This window comes from Zonotrichia albicollis, chromosome 3, assembly GCF_047830755.1.
Source record: "Zonotrichia albicollis isolate bZonAlb1 chromosome 3, bZonAlb1.hap1, whole genome shotgun sequence".
In the NCBI taxonomy this organism is placed as follows: Eukaryota; Metazoa; Chordata; class Aves; order Passeriformes; family Passerellidae; genus Zonotrichia; species Zonotrichia albicollis.
Window position 1 is genome coordinate 111,764,639 of NC_133821.1, and position 12,664 is coordinate 111,777,302.

A 12,664-nucleotide genomic window follows, 5' to 3' on the forward strand; every position below is an offset into this window, starting at 1 on the left:
TGAAACAGTTCAAAAGCATAGAAATGTGTGACCTTTCCAAAATTACTGGGACTGCAAACTTTGTAGAAACAGAGTTCATAAATATCAACAGACACAACCTACTTTGGAAATCTAGACTGATAGTTGTTAAATGTCCTTCTGATGAAGTCACAGAAGGGTTTGGATTGGAAGGGGCCCTAAAGATCATCTAGTTCTAACCCCCCTGCCATGGGTAGGGACACCTTCCACTGTATCAGGTTGCTCAGAGCTACATCCAGCCTGGCCTTGCACACTTCTGAGGATGGGGCAACCACAACTTCTCTGGGTAATCTGTGCCAGTGCCTCACAGTGAAGAATTTTTGGCTAGTATTTATGTCCTTTGCCTGTTGTCCATCCTATAATGACTTTCTTTTACATCACCTGACTGTGAAGATGTGATAAACTAATATAAGCCTGTACAAGGTACACACAAAACCCCATCATTCATCAAACAACGAGGTCTTCTGAGTGCTAAAATAAATGCCCTATATATGTCTATAATTTGTTCTATAGGTACAGAGCAACAGGTGGCTGGTGGACCAGTTTCTTCTTCTGCCCCTGCTCAAGATGTCAGGCCAAAGGACAAAGCTGTGAGTGCCAGCACGTTCCACAGGTTCCAGCAGGAGCTGCCCTCCTCCGAGCTTTCGGGCTCCAAATTAAGACACGTTAAAGTTCAAGCTGCCTTGCAGCCAGTGACTGAACCTGCAAAGACTGAACCACAGAGCGGCTACTTCCTTGACAAAGGAACTCAGACAAAGAAGTCCAGCAAAAGCGGGCAGTCGAGGCACAAAGCTGTGCACCACGGCGGGACACAGCAGGGCCAGGAGCAGCAGCCCTCGGGCCCGCCTGCCCCTCCGCTCAGAGACACCTCCCAGGCCCTGGAGATAACCCAGTACTTCTTCGAGGCCGTCTCCACACAGATGGAGAAGTGGTACGAGCGGAAGATAGAAGAGGCCCGGTGCCAAGCCAACCAGAGAGCGCAGCAGGACAAAGCTGCGCTCAAGGAGCACATCAAATGCTTGGAAGAGGAGCTGAGCAAATTAAGGACTAAGGTGCAGAAAGAGAGCTAGCACCTGCCAGGCAGCTAATCAAACAACAGGACTCATTTTGGAACCTGCTGTATGGGAACTGGGCATATTGATAGATATTTGTAGTGCCTGTTAACATCCAAACACAACACTCTATTTCAGGAGTAGAAATAACTTTGGAAACTCCAGAACTGAGGAGAGTTCATATGCAAACTATATTGATAACAAAGAGATGCTGCAGATTAGATCCTTTCTTTGTTATTTTCAAGAGTCTGTCAATATTGCACTCTGAGTTTCCAGATGCTGCTTGAAACCAAACTGCATTAGTAACCAAAACTGCTTTCTGAAAAAGGAATTCCCTTACTTCCACACAGGACACAGACTAGAGGGTTCTGCTGTATGCTACATGTAAACACGTTGTGTTACCAGTGCTGAAAGAAATCCAAGATGTTTGAAAGTTTTTGACAGAATTACTTAGTGATGAAGGGCTATTGATCCTATTTTAGATACTCCCAGGGCCTCTCTCTAGTCAGGAGAGAAGCCAAAGAACCCACTCCAGGTACAAGCCCAGGTAGCTGACAGATGCAGGCTTCCAGCTGGGAGAGGGCAGGCAACCGTGGAGGGAGATGATAGGGCAAATCATCCCAATAGGTACAGAAACTTCAGCAGAAGCTTCACTTTGCTTTTTCTCTTGGTTTTCCATTATTAAAACAAGTACTAAATCTGATTTGTCTTTTTTTTTTTATGGTGTCCTGCTTGCAGAGCTCCTTGTGATTACACTATTGTTGAGGCTCTACTCCAGTAATCTAAGAATTTTGTTTGGGGCATGGATGACAAATATTTTACTGTAACCATGGTCTGCTTTTTAGGTTGAATGTTTTATATAAATCTTTTTTCCTTCAAGCAGGAAATGGCTAAATTGTCTACTACTGAAGAAGCTTGAAAAAGTCCTTTATCTAAGGAAGTGAAAGCTTGGCTTCCTGAATTCAAATTTTATTTTTCTGCAGTCAGGATTTTTTCTCAGGCACCTTGCCCAGACTGTCTACCTTTTTTCCTCTGAATGATTCCTCCTGGTTTTTTCCCTTCTGTCTCTAAAAAGGAGACCAGGCCCTGATGAGTCTACAGGTTTTAGGACAAACAGTCCCACAAAACAGCACTCAACATTTAAAGTTTTATAATTGTGTTTTGTTATCAAATCAGAACTTTCATTGACCAATGTTGTCCATGCTGACAGACTCCAGATAACTTCAAGGCACTGTAACTACTGCATCTGCATCCCTTTAGGGTTTCCTCCTTACACATCTGAGAAGGCTCCATCAGATCCTGCTAGAAATATAAGTTTATTTACCAGATCATGATAGAACAACTGTTCAAAAACAGTTCTAACACAGGATGGTACTGTTATGCCAAGGAGAAAAAGATTTTCTGTTCTAAGGAGCTCCAAAATCAATACAAAATACTTTACAGTGTTGAAGAAGGCCATTCACTAATTAGCAATTAAGCCTTTGTCTTCTTAGCGGATGTATAAAGCAAAAAAAGTCCTATTATATAACAATATTTTTAAAGTTCCTATTAATGCACTATCATGACAGGAGAAGTGTATCTGCAGCTATGGAAATACTAGATTTCTTGCTCTGACTTCTGTAGTCTAACATAGACACTTTGGTATGTTTACAGTTTTGTTTGAGCTACAGTAGGAATGCAGAAGCATGCTATTGAAGTTTTGTATCACCTGGATGAAGTTCATGTCTTGCCAAGCAATTAAAGTAAGTGTTGCTCAGAAATGTGTGGTGTAACATTTTCTAGCCACAGAAAACTGACAGTCCTCACTTGACTCTGAACAGGGAGCAGAAGATTGGACTTCCAACTTGTAAGCTTTTTGTTTGTGGAACCAACACAGACATGGAATCTGCCATCTGTGCAGAGGGAGGCTGCAGTGGCTGGTGCAGGTGCCCCTTTCACAGGGCTGAGTTGTGCACAGATCACACACACTCCTGAGCTTGCCCAAGCTCAAAGGGAGAGGCTGTGCCTTTAGCTCTACTTCCCATACAGACTACACTGGACCACACTCATAGGTCCAAGTAATTTAAGTAAACCCAAGTAATTACCAAGTAATCTAAGACAGTAACCAGGCTGCAGGTTACTGATTTTAGAGGTTCTCTGAGGCCAATGAGTGTATGATAAAAGAAAGAGAAGCATTTTCTGCTAATTCCTTTCTATACCCTTCCCTTCAAAACTGTGAAAGACTTTATAAAACAGGTGTGACCTACCTACATGTCTCTTCAGGTAAATTTACTTACCCTCACAAGCTGTACTTGGACTCTTTAAGGCTTCTGGCTGGCAGTTTTATACCTGGCAAGCCCACAGAGCAGTGGAGATGAAAGGCAGCAGCAGTTAAGAGGTCAGTGTCTGTCCAGGGCCCTGTCTGTCAGTCCTAGCTCTGGATTACATGCCCACAACCTGGAAATGTACAAACTGAGAGTCCAAAGGGTAATGCAGGCTCCAGGCTCTGAAAGGGAAGCACCATGGTGAGGCAGAAGGGTACAGCCTCCTGATTAGGGAACAGAAATCCAAGCACTGGCTGAAGGGGAATGGAAGGCTACTGTGATAACTGCCAACATTGGTTGTGGCTGATTGGTCAAAATACCTTTGTGAGCAGAACTTTCTCTTAAGGTGAAAAATAAAACCCCAATACAAAAATGTTCTCAGTCTGTTCTACCAGAAAATGTTAATAAAATGTAAATTTTAAATGAAGCATTTTTAGGTATGTATTTTTCACTGACTGAAGCTCAGAGGCTTCAGTCTATACACTGAACCACAGCTCCTGCTCTCAACTGGGGTCATTCCTCCTGTGGCCTGGAATTCTGTCCTGTCCCTTCCCTGATGCCAGTGGTGATCCCTATTTACCAGGTTTGCTGCCAGTTTGTGCAGCTCAGGAATTCTGCAGAAAACCACCTTTGAAACAGGGGTTCTCCTCAAGGGAACTACAATAACAGAGTGGAAGAGGGAAGAGATCCTGCATGTCTTGGAATCACAACCTAAAATGGTAAGGTATCAATCTGCTGCTGCCTGTCTAGTCATGTGGAGAAAATCCCCTGCTCATCCAGGCATTTTTAAATTAAATGGAAAAAAAAGATACACCACAGCTCAAGGAAAGTGAGAACAGTTGCAAGCTAACAATTAGAAGTAAAGTAGTATAACATTTGAATACACAAATCGTAACTTTTGCAGTTAGTATTTTTTACCTGTAATTTTTCTTTATATATTGACTTTCAAATACTAGTTTGAAGGTATCTGGTAATAAACATCTCTGGGGCTAAAATCTCCCATTATCATAAATAAAGACCTCTCCTTTTAAGTTTTATTCAGCTACTACTGAAAATCAACATCTACACACAAAACATTTTTAATGTTTGTTTGTTCTGGGTCAAATATCCCAAATTATATCCCAAATTCTTTTTTTAATCACAAATTTTGGTGAAAATCCTTGGTACAGTACATGAACAGCTGTCACTGTGAATATTACCAATTACACCTACCACAGTAAAAAGCAGACAAAATAATCTGGCATATATTTATTTTTCTTAGCACTGGCATTAACACAGCGGTTTTAACTGTAGTTTTTGGTGCCTTCTGCTTTTCCTGCACCATATGGTATATCATCCATGCAGTTCTTTAATGTCCTTTGTGTCCAAGTGATTTCCACTTCTGAGGGTAGCAAAACTGAGAAATGGATTGGGGAAGGGGGAAAACCAGAACCCTCACTGTGGTAAATTTCCCCTTCAAACATCACCAGGTTGCCAGCAAAGGCCAGCATTGTAACCACATTCTGGAAAAAACCACTGTGCCTATTTGCAATAAATAAAAATTAAACTGTCAACAAAATGAAGATCAGGATTTAGCCAGCTTAAGTGTTCTCTGAAGTTCCTGAAGTTGCATGTTGCCTTGAGTAATCATCATCCTGATGGCATCCTGTAAAAGAGAATGGAATCTAGTGAACTGTATGTCTGTACACAGCATGGGTTTTACACAAGCACAAGGACTTTTAATGCATTAAAATACGTTCAATAACATACAACTCTTACTGGCACTACTGTCATTTACTTGTGTGACATAACACAGATGGTTCAAAACCAGGTAAATAAATGGATTAATTTTCTCCAGTTCCTTAATGTACTTGGTAGTAGCTTTGCTTTCAAACTCAGTTTAAAAGAGGATTCAAACCCCTAACAATGGTTTCTTTATGCCTGTGTGTGTATTGCCTTTGCAAGCCACTAGCAAGACCAGCACATGAGCATTATGGAGAGGGTTTTACACAGCAGGTGCTGGTTTCTCTCAACATTATCTAAGGGTCTAAGGCTTTGTCTGCATAGTTCAGCCACCAATTCCTTGGGCACTGGCTAGAACAGGGACTGAACGAGGAAGCAGAGGACAGGATATGTACAAGAAATGTGAAGGTTTCTGCATTTCAAACTTGCTTCATTATCCTTAACCATCCCATCTGATTGTAGTCTGCTTAAATATAGGTTAAATTTAAGCTAAAAAAAAAAGCTATAAAAAGCTTAACTGTTACTAAGTCTGTGTTAGTTACCATATACATACAAGTTTTCCTGATCTGTGATTTGAGTAAGTACAGCATTTGTTGTTCAGGTTTTTAAATCCAGATTATTCTCTAAAAATTTGAGAAACTGTACTACTGCTAAGAGGGGGGGATAATATTTAGAGATACTGGGTTATTTCTTCACATAAATGAGGGAATAGTAACAGGGGACTTTTCACCAGTCCGGAAGCGACACCTACAAGACAAACCCCAAGACACACGACAGGACAGGGCAGTGACCATGCCCGAGGCCAGGCGATCAGAGTGGCGGGTTCCTAATCCTCACCTCTTCTGTAGCATCCTTATTTCTCTTGAATTCCTCCCTGGCCCAGTCCCTTAAGTAGCGGCGATCCTGCTCAGCAGGGACCTCCCGGATAGCCCGCAGGATCTTGCGGTACAACTGAAGGACCTGCTGCCGCCTCAGGAACTGCCAAGGAGAGAGGGAAGTCTGCCCGCCGCCCCAGGGCACTGCTGCGCGCTGCGCCCTCGGCGCTTTGTTTTGAGGGGTATTTAAACAACCACAGAGTTCCCCATCGTTTGTAAAGGACGCAGTTTGCCCGAGGCCCCGCGCCCCGTACCTGCTTGAGGGTGAGCGCGGCCGGCGGGAGCCGCCCGGCGGCCATGATGCGGCTCCGCCCCTGCCCCGCCACGGGGCCGCCGAGCCCGCCCCGCGCGGGCGGGGCCGCGGCCGCCATTTCCTGCGTCACCGCAGCGCTCACGGCCGGGCCGGGTTGTTTCAGATTTGATCAATTCAAGGCGCAGACGTCGTAATTACAAAGAGTGGTACCTCTCTTTATTAGTATAGACGATACAAGATGCATAGCCTTTGCAATGAAAAATCACGTCCGTGATTTATGTAACATCCCCAACGCCTGCCTTGGACGGGGCAAACTTCACAGTGTAAAGTGGTAACGCAGGGATCAGCATATGGCGTGATTCAGAAAACTCCCTGCTGCTATCGTCAGGCAAAAATCGGCAATAATTAAAAAGGATGTGTTAAAACCGCAGAATAGTTTCAAGTATTCAAGTACTTTTTTTTTTTTGGTTGATTAAAAACATGTGCCTCTCCTGCTCCCCCACTCCTTCCTTCCCAGAAGCACCTCCACATGGGTCATGCTGGAAAAGTTTTATTTGTGAGACACCAACTTCCAATGCAGAAATGCCTTCCTAGGAACAAGACTGGTTTTACTTATGGCAGGGAGGGAGCAGCAGGAATAATATTACCTCTATTAATATTACAAATGCTTTTTTTTTAAAGGTAATAAATTATTACAAGAGAATTTGAGACAAGTTTTACATTTCTTGTGGGAATAGCAGGAGACAGTCTCACCATTGCATAATTGTCCTCTGACACCTTGGGAGCATGCCCCCAAACCATTCTGTTCTTACACAGTCTCTGCCCCAGGGCAGCTCCCGCAGGATAATCCCAGTCAGGAAGAGCTTCATGGGCCCTCCCATGAAATGCAGTTTCTTGTATTTCAGCAGTTCAGCAGCAGCAATCGGGTCCTGACCTTGTCTACAAAGCCTAGAGAGTGTCAGAGGCAGTCACCAGCTCAAACCACTGCCTGAGGGCATCGCTCAGAGTCTCTGGGAGCGCGTTCACGTCTCTAAGGATCATGTAGAACGGGAATGGGAATTCTTCCATGTAAGACCTGATTTCAGGCAATTCTCCAGGTCCTTTGAATATGGGTACTTTAATGTCCAAAATAGAATCCTGTAAAAAAAAGTGCTGATGTTACTACTAAGTGACACACATATTCTATGATCACTAATAGAATTTACCCTATTTTTTAAGTACTTATAATTCTCCCCTCTTAGATTAAAAGTTAATAAAATACTTCTAAGATTAAAAGCTCTAAGTGTTCAGTGGTAAATCAGATCAGAAACTGAACATTAATCAGTTAAATTCTTTTGCCCTTTTAGATAAAAGTGTACTAATCCATGAATTATAGGCTAGAAGGGACTAAGCTTAAGCTTCTGCAATACCAAATTCTGTCTTTTCTTAGCATATTACAATTTGAGTTTACTTTAGTTTCATTAATTTGATGCCTTCCCAAGAGTCTGTAAGCTCTTTAGTGCTGAGTTCAACTCATATTTGTGCAGTGCTCTAACAGAAGATTCTTTAGCAACTTGAAAGTATTTCAGAAAATACTACGGAGACAAAAATCAGATTAAACTCCAGCTGTGTTTCTTGTAAAGTAACTTCTCAGTTGCTCAGTGTAGCAGCTCAGAAATTAATAAAGGTTATGGAAAACACCTTTTTTTCCCACAGAAAAAAAAAAGACACCCAGAATTTTCACTTGATACTACAGCCAGGTTTCATCAGAACCTTTCAGCTGTTTGTCAGCAGGAGAACAGCTGAAAGGTTCTCCAGTTTTTCAACATTAAATACAGCAGATGAGTTTTCTGTATGCAAAAATAAAGATACAGGAAGAAAACAAACCACAAAATTTAAGAGTCTTTACCACATAATTCTCTATCAGGCTTGTTTGCTCACTTACTGCCTTACAGAGCCTTCCTGAAATACGCCCAGATATTTCAGCCTCCCAACCAAGGATATCTCAAGTTTTCTTCCCCCATTACCGGATGCAGGACTCGGCTTTCCCAACTGAGGCACTAAATAACTCTCACACACTCCCTTCTGTCTAATGTTTAATCTCATACTGGCTCCAGCTGTCATGTCAATTGGGGACTGCTGTCAGAAATTATCAAGCTGAATCAGAGCTGAGATGGAACAAAGCATCTCTCAAACTCCAAGTCTGTCAAGCTGCCAGCTGCTTCCCTGGTGGCCAAGAGCCACAAGCATTCCGTTTGAAGACGGGAGCTCTTGGCCTTTCTGTGGCATGGAAGCAGAGAGGGCTTTTTTTAAAATACAAAAGATAAAAAGCACAGTAGGAAGAAATGGTAGATATGACAGACGTGGAAATCTGCACTTGGGCTCAGTATCTCTGACCTCTACAAAAGATAAGGTAACTGTATGGCACTATAAAAGACAGGAAAAGGATTTGTATCAGTTTCTCATTCACTGCAGTTGAATACTTCTCCCTTGTTCACTTACCCGGGAATTAGGGTTGTCCAACACTACAAAAATAACAAAGATATTGGCACTCCGAGCTGCTTGAACTGCTGCTGTCACCCGCTCCTTGCCTTCCAAGAAAAGGCCTCTTCCATCAGACACAATCAAAAGCAGCTGCGCTGTTTCTGAGCACAAAGAACATTTCAAACTCCAGTAAGTTCAGAGTAAAACATTTAAAAGGCAAAAATCCCTATTTTGCTGTTTGGCCTGTGGGTATAATGGAAAAAGGAGTATTCCTAAGGATATTAACTCCTCAAATAGAATTCTGTCAAGTCAGTCCAATCAGTCTGAAGTAAATCTCCTGAAACATCAAGCATCACACTCATGCCGGGTTGCTCAGCACCAACCATTTCTGGAGATATGTTACTTGACCCAAGTTGTCCCTAGAGTCAGATACATCCCTCTAGAGGTACATTTTAAGTTATGTATTCAATTACACATAAAATCACAGTGATTACAGTCAGGAATGCAAGCCCTAATTGTTACAGGGGGATGCAGAACACACTTCTGCACACAGGCCCCAGATGTGACAGGGCTTTTTCTCTTGCCAGCTCCCTAATCCTAAGGAGCTGATTGCTGCTCTATCCCCACCTAGTTTACACAGAACTGGATGCTGCTCCCCCTCAATATATTGTGACACCCTGGCCACCCTGTGGCAAAGCAGCTGTGGATTATAAATCCCAGACTGTCCAGTTACTGGAGTACTTCAACAACAAGAACTTATAAAAAATACAAGTGCCACCATGACAAGCATTTAACTATCACAGAGCAATCTTTTAGACTAACTGTGGGGCAGACATGAGGCAAGCAGTCTTCCAGCTTTTCTTGGAAAGAAATGCAGCTCGTGACCTAAAGTTGCAGGACCGTGAAAGGCAGGTAGGAGGCAAATTCCCTCCTCAGAGCAATGGGCTTCTGGATACTCAGAGAACTCAAGCTCTCAAGCAGGAGCAGAAGTGTCTAGAGAGTCAGGGTCCTTAGGAAGCTGGGCAATGCTCCCAGCTGGCACTGTCTACACCTTAACACAGTCTGCAATCAGGAGGTAAAGGGAGACAGGTAAGGTGTGCCTTTTTAAAAAGTCTTACATAAAATTTTAGTGAATTATTGACAAATATGAAGTAGGTATCACTTGGGTTTTGCGCTGAATTTCAACCAAACATTGCTTTTGACAAAGCAAAACCCCAATGCAAGTGATGTTTCAGTCCTAGGAGTCTTCCAGGCAGGATCCTACATCGGGACTGTAGTGAGCATTCCGCTGCCATGGCAACAAGCACAGTAACACAAAAAAACTCACCCGGATTAATATTTTGAGACAACTGCTGTGCTGCAGCAAACATGTTTGCTGATGATTCTAGAAACTGCAGAGGAAATACGTAAGAAAATCAAGTTATCTCATCTTAAAAATAATAAACTTAAAAATGAAAACATTTCTAAAGAACAGCTTTCTTTCTTCAATGCTAAGACAGTCTGAAAATGTAACACAGATACAGGTCTTAGCATTCTCCTGTATTAACTCCTTCTTTAAATTTATTAAGTACTTTTGAACTAAAGAATCTTCAGAGAGCCTTCAAACAGAATTTATTTTCCCCCCAATACTAGACTAGCAAAGCCATCAACACAGTACACTGCTAATGAGATTAATGGCTTCATTGAAAATATACATCCTGTTTCTAGGTTGAACTTCTTTGGCTTCAGCTTGAAAGGAAGTATCTAGTCTAATACTCTCCATTAAGATTAAGAACATCAACAGTACCCAAAATACATTTTAAGACTCAATACAGAGGAAGGTGAATGCTTAAAAGTGGTATACATTAGAACTAAAAGTGAGAAAACACTCTTCCTGTTACAAAATTACGACCATTTTATTTCTTTGTTATCTTACCTGCTATCAGACTCTCAAATACAAAAAAACTAGTAAGTGCTACAAAGCGATCATGAAGCTGCTGGTATCTTGTCTGGAAAAGATTGGTAAACCTGTTGCCCTAGAGGCATTTTTGTGTACCTGGGCTATTTTTGTTTTCTTCTGCTGAAACTTGCAAAGACGCAGTATCCGTGTCCCTGACTGGTCACTGAACTGCTCGTGGAACGGGTGCAGCAGCTGAACTGTCTCTCCAAAGCTTAAGAAAACAGGACAAAATTAGAGCATGAAACTGGTATTTACATTCTGCTCTGAAGTACTGAAGAAAAGTCAAGATTTCAAACAAACTTACCTACACACAGCAATTTGTCCCACTTCTAGAAGAGTCAGAGCATTTCCAATAACTGCCAGGGATTCATATGCAAGCTATTAAAGAAAAAAGTTGCATCAAAAATAGCATAGTCAATGTTTTACTCAAAGCCCAGTATTAAATATGAGGAATGTTACTGAAATTATTTTTCATCATCTAGAAAGATAATTGAAGAGACTGCTTATCCTTTTTGCATATCCTATGTAAGACAGTCAGTGCAATAAACATACACTAGTTCTGCTTGAGGGCTTCAGCTGATTGATTTAGAGACACCACTTTACGTAGGCTAATGAAATACATAAGTAACTGTTCAGAAGGAAACACACCATTTTAATTAATAAAAATCCTACAAGTGGTCTATGATGAATGGATATTTAGTGCTCTAATGAACTGCCAGATAAGGAAGTTTCACACTTTTGTAGGTCACAAAAAGTAGTTTTACAGTGGATATGTACACCTCTAACAAAATTAACAGCTCATCCTTTCAGCTAGTTTTCACTGATCTTATGTTAATAATTCTTTCAGGAATGAAGTGACAAGAGTTCAAGCACATGGACTGGAGAAATAGGTGCTTTTGAATTATCAGACTTTCCAGCAGCCACCAGTCCTGTATGAAACAAACCAGCAACTACACATCAATGACAGGTGGTTTCTCCATGCTCCTCCCAAGGTTTATTTCACCTGTTTAGAGTGATTGTCAATCATACTAGAGGAATCATCAATAGCCAGGCAGATCTGGTACTGCCGTTTGCTGGGCTTGGTCCTGCGTAGCCAGATCTTGTCCTTTCGGAACTGACTGGCGATGTACGGGATCACTTTGCGCATGTTCAGCCTCTTCCCAGTTCTGTAGTCTCCCCTGAAAGTTGGGAAAAAAGACACAGTGACAGGGGTTCTCAGCAGGTATCTCATTCTGGAAATCCATGGCCTATGCAGCATAGCCATGAAATAATTTTCTTTTAAATACAACAAATATTAGTAGTTTTAATACTGGTATTTCGTTATAGATAAAAATATCCCCACATTTTCAATGTAAGATGGATATTCAGTGTTTTAAAAGAAGTTTATTTCTAGGTACCTAAAATGGAACGCACACCTTGAATTTACATTCCACCAGTTTGAAACAAGTCTATATTTCTTTAAAAAATAATCATTTAATGTTATAAACAACATAAAACATTTTGACATTTTACATAATCTTTGACTTAACTTCAAATGGTGAAGTTCATTAATCACCTGTTGCTCAGGAGAAAAAAAAAAAAGTAGAAGGCAATATCCTCAGGGTGGGTGCCAACTACTATATCATGTTTGCATTTCATAAAATAACCTAATGTTCCCGTACAAGGAAATTGAAGGCATTTGCAAACAGGAATAATTTCTCTAATGCAAGAATGACATAATGCTGCAGTTTTACAGAGGTTAAGGCATCCGAAACCCACGATTTTTGAAGAAATCAGAAGCCTCAGAAAGATCCAACTTACTTCAACTTGGCCGCCTGAGTGGGTTCCAGGATGAGTCGCAGCTGTTCACAAAGCTGCTGTGATAGAGGAGCTGTCAGTACTAAATACTTCTGCCACAGCTGTGCTGCTTCCTTCTCCTACAACATCACACAAAGAAATTAAAGTGAATTATGAAAGAACAAAACAAGAGGGGAAGCACTGTCTGAAGAAAGAAACCGAACCACAGTGCACCAAGGGGAAGGCAGTAATCAGCTAAAACA

General features: G+C 41.6%; 3 protein-coding genes across 18 annotated transcripts in view; 1 reads left to right on the forward strand and 2 right to left on the reverse strand.

Moving 5' to 3' along the window:
* ANKRD6 (ankyrin repeat domain 6) overlaps positions 1-4,871 on the forward strand; it is an 89,151-nt gene extending 84,280 nt beyond the window's left edge. For all 13 annotated transcript variants that reach the window (XM_074538511.1, XM_074538510.1, XM_074538516.1 and 10 more), the window contains one exon: positions 532-4,871. In XM_074538511.1, the coding sequence (XP_074394612.1) occupies positions 532-1,088 (557 nt within the window). In that variant the 3' untranslated portion in view covers positions 1,089-4,871. The remainder of the gene's footprint in view (positions 1-531) is intronic.
* Positions 2,075-6,374, reverse strand: LYRM2 (LYR motif containing 2). Its single transcript, XM_005483952.3, has 3 exons — positions 6,225-6,374; positions 5,933-6,073; positions 2,075-5,018 (listed from the first exon to the last, which is right to left on the reverse strand). The coding sequence occupies exons 1-3, from the start codon at positions 6,339-6,341 to the stop codon at positions 4,938-4,940; spliced, it is 339 nt and encodes a 112-aa protein (XP_005484009.2). The 5' UTR covers positions 6,342-6,374; the 3' UTR covers positions 2,075-4,937.
* Positions 6,375-6,623: 249 nt separating this feature from the next.
* MDN1 (midasin AAA ATPase 1) overlaps positions 6,624-12,664 on the reverse strand; it is a 93,934-nt gene continuing 87,893 nt past the window's right edge. For all 4 annotated transcript variants that reach the window (XM_074538501.1, XM_074538502.1, XM_074538503.1 and 1 more), the window contains exons 96-102: positions 12,426-12,541; positions 11,629-11,803; positions 10,930-11,003; positions 10,722-10,836; positions 10,014-10,077; positions 8,705-8,847; positions 6,624-7,360 (exon numbers count right to left, since the gene is read on the reverse strand). In XM_074538501.1, the coding sequence (XP_074394602.1) occupies positions 7,172-7,360; positions 8,705-8,847; positions 10,014-10,077; positions 10,722-10,836; positions 10,930-11,003; positions 11,629-11,803; positions 12,426-12,541 (876 nt within the window). In that variant the 3' untranslated portion in view covers positions 6,624-7,171. The remainder of the gene's footprint in view (positions 7,361-8,704; positions 8,848-10,013; positions 10,078-10,721; positions 10,837-10,929; positions 11,004-11,628; positions 11,804-12,425; positions 12,542-12,664) is intronic.

Bases quoted from the DNA above. Each gene is read 5' to 3' on its own strand.
- LYRM2 (XM_005483952.3), bottom strand. From the start codon at position 6,341: ATGGCGGCCGCGGCCCCGCCCGCGCGGGGCGGGCTCGGCGGCCCCGTG. The intron at 6,074-6,224 runs GTACGGGGCGCG...TCTCCTTGGCAG, and splicing joins CCGCGCTCACCCTCAAGCAG to TTCCTGAGGCGGCAGCAGGT. The intron at 5,019-5,932 runs GTGAGGATTAGG...TCTCTTTTACAG, and splicing joins ATAAGGATGCTACAGAAGAG to GATGCCATCAGGATGATGAT.